Consider the following 3,500-nt stretch of genomic DNA (forward strand, 5'->3'; position numbering starts at 1 on the left):
TGTATACTAAAAACAGAATGACATAAAGACAGTATGCATGTCAGCTCTTTAAAACGACCACCCTACGCTTACTTTGAGGAGAGTTGAGTATTCTATGAGCTGTTTGCAGCCTCGAGAGCCATGCAGAAAGCGGGGCTGTGCTGAAGTGGCTCATTGTGAGCTCCGCAGCAGTGTAGCTTTAAGATGGAGGTGGGCAGCGCTTCATGACGCAGGAATATTCCTGAAAGGATGCTTCAAAACTCCAGACTGGAGCCAGGCAGCGCGTGTGTCTGAACTGGAGCTGAACGGATCTACGAAACTGCCCGGACTAAGCACTGGGGCAAATTTTGATTCTGTAGAACAAAACCCAGATCTGAGAAGCGTTCTGGTTTTACCTGCTCACTGGAAATATTTAACCAGGGCTGTCTGTAGCTCAGTGCGCTGCTTAGGGGGAGCCAACTTGGAGAGAGAAGCGTTTAGAGAACACCTCTGAAGCGTTGATTGGTTTTTGTCTGAGGCTAAACTTTCAAAGCGGCGCCATGGCACCGTTCATTGAACCTTTTCTGTTCTTTTTGGTCATCTTCAACCCATTTATCACCAACTCTTTCACTGAGGAAATTGAGGTTTTGGTGTTTTTGCCACAAAATGACTCTTTCCTGTTTTCACATGCAAGAGTCGCACCAGCGATCCGTTACGCACAGGACAGACTGAAGGCAGAATATCCAGATTTCCACTTCAACATTCACTTTGAGAACTCCGACTTGGCCAACCACGCTTTGTTCACGCTGGCGGACAGGTCGTGTAACCTGAAGCCAGACTTGATCCTCGGTCCAGTACGTGAGTACGAGGCGGCAGGTGTGGTGAGGCTGGCATCCCACTGGAAAATCCCGGTGATATCTGCAGGTGCTCTGGCCACCGCCTTCAAGAACAAGGAGACGGAGTACTCTCACCTGACTCGGATCGCCCCGTCCTACGTTAAAATGGCAGAGACATTCAAAGCGATGTTCGAGCACTTCACATGGAAGAGCGCACTGCTGCTGATCGAAGACGACATGAAGGAGCGGGACTGTTACTTCACTTTGGAGGGAGTCTACCATTTAATGGATGACTATAATGTGGAAGTTGAAATAATCCATGAACAGGCCCCTTTCAATATTGAAGAAACATTCAAGAATAATCAGGACATGGAAGGTAAAGCGGTTTTATTGCTTTATACAAACTGTTTAGAAAAGTGTTTAAAATAATCTCACCAATTACTTTAAAAATGACAACACTGAAATGACGATTTACTATTTTATTTGCAAATATATAACTCATATAGAAATATTGACACCAAGTTTTATATTAAAAATTCCCAAAAGATAAAAAAAAAATAATTAAACTTAAGTTAGTGTCCTAAAATGGAGTCAACATGGAGGTAGTAAAAATGAAACAGTAGGGTACAATAAACTAAGTGTGACTTTGGAGATCCACCAGCCTATGTAACCACTTTAAGCAGCAGTCTGAAAAATCTGTGCTGTCTGGTTTTATCAGTCTCACATTATTGAGAGGGTATTTTACCCTACACTTCTTTCCCAAAATAGTTTCATTTCTTTGAGAGTTGCAGAGATTTATCTACAAGTTTACTCATGAGGTCCCAAAGTGTTTCAATTAGGATTTTTATTCAGCCATACAAACATTCATTATTTTTATTTTGAGCCATTCTTTTGCAGATTTGCTGCTTCGTTCTCGGTCACTGACCTGTTGCTGAGAGAGCTTAAGCCAATAGTTAGCTGTTAGACTGTCTTAGAAATACAGGCGGATACAGTGAAAGTTGATTCTGACTGCAAGGTGGCCAGGTTCTGTGGTTGCAATACAAGACCAAATCATCAATCATCCTTGCAGCAAGTTTCACCATTAGGATGAGGTGTTTCTGGTTAATTATTAATTATGGCTAAACATCTCTGAACATCTCAATATTTCTGTCATTTACAAATCGACATTCTTCCAGTCGTTTTGTAGTTACTTTAAATCGGTCTTTCTCAAACTGTGGTCTGCGAGGTACTGCATGTAAATGACCATTTATTTGCCATGATGAGAACTCATAGTGTGATGCTACCTTACCAAAGGATTGTGTTTGAGAATAATGATGGAAAACTGGCTTAAAACCGGGTCACTCAAAAGAAAAGCTGCAGGTACTTGTGGAAAGAAAACAACTTCAGGACTATATATATCATCAGGGAAAGCTAAGTCAAAGCTGCTGAGTGTTGATGTGACACTAGCGACTGGATTCCTTTGAACGGTTATTGGTAGGAATCGCTCCAGTTATTCAGAACAGTTCTTTGTTTTTTACCACTTTGCTTGGTAATGAATGATGCTCTACTTTCAGATCACAGCTATTGTTTTTATTTAATTAAAAAATATTAAATTAAATTAAAGAACTACAATAAATAAATGCAATTGATAGAAATGGGTAAGTTGCATGATATATTAAGATGTGCTGTCACAGGGGCAATTTCAGGTTAGGTGGTCCGTGACTGTTTTAAATTAGTTAAGTGGTCCACCTGAAAAAGTTTGAGGAACACTGCTATAGGACAAACTCTAAGTAACTTTAAATCTCAGACTGGATAACCTGGGTAGCAAACAGCTTAAACTCTAATGTAATATTTGCTGAAATAAATTCCAGCCCCCTTTTACCCTGAACAGAACTGCGTGTAGCCAGAAAATGAGTGTGTTTTATTACAAGATGTCAATCTCACAGTAGAGCAGCACAGTATGCAACATCATTAACATGGAGCAGAGGCAAAAAGCCATGATTGCACAGATGATGTTTATTTAATAAGACATCATCTCAGCTAACCTCTGCCTGTGTGTTGAGATCAAACAAACTGCTCCCAGCAGAAATCAAATCAGGGGGGACCAGACAGATTCTGTCATGCTCTTTTATGTTTTAAAACTCAAGGAAACCAGGAATCTGTATGAGCCGCTGAGTTTTTATAGAGATTCGAGACATGTTTGTTGAAGTATTATATAATTAAAAGCCCCAAACTCCATACTGTCAACAAGATGCAACAGTTTATTTATTTATTTATTTTTGCACAGCTGTAATATCCTAGAGGTAGTCACTTAGTGCCCTGAGGAACCAATTAAATCGCCCACAGGTCATATTCTAAAAATAGAATCTGTTGCCATGGAGCTCTGTGGGAAAAATATTTTATTTGAGATGTAATTTGAAACAATAGTTTTTGTAATACTAGTACAGCTCATAACATTAGAATATTGTGGAAAAATTGTAGGTTCATTTCAAAAAGTGAAAGTCCTACGTGAAATATTTTTAGTATTTGTGTTATGTAATATTGATAATTATGGTTTAAAGATGAAAACAAAATTCTCTCAGAAAATCAGAGTATTGCTAAAATGTTAGGTAACACTTTATTTGAAGGGGTGTGAATAAGACTATTTAAACTTTACCTTTAATAACATAAAGATACCTATTTTTTAAAGTGCAATCAGTAATTCTTTTATAACAAATTTATATCAGT

At 38.9% G+C, this 3,500-nt stretch overlaps 1 protein-coding gene across 1 annotated transcript; it reads left to right on the forward strand.

Annotated features, from left to right (window-relative positions):
* Positions 1–87: 87 nt before the first annotated feature.
* On the forward strand, positions 88–1,324 carry LOC106940847 (atrial natriuretic peptide receptor 3-like). Its single transcript, XM_015023692.1, has one exon. It carries the CDS (start codon positions 519–521, stop codon positions 1,221–1,223), a length of 705 nt encoding a protein of 234 aa, XP_014879178.1. The 5' UTR covers positions 88–518; the 3' UTR covers positions 1,224–1,324.
* The last annotated feature ends 2,176 nt before the right edge of the window (positions 1,325–3,500 follow it).

The sequence above is a fragment of the Poecilia latipinna genome, unplaced genomic scaffold (genome assembly GCF_001443285.1).
Source record: "Poecilia latipinna isolate Pla-1442-1.1 unplaced genomic scaffold, P_latipinna-1.0 Scaffold3389, whole genome shotgun sequence".
In the NCBI taxonomy this organism is placed as follows: domain Eukaryota; kingdom Metazoa; phylum Chordata; class Actinopteri; order Cyprinodontiformes; family Poeciliidae; genus Poecilia; species Poecilia latipinna.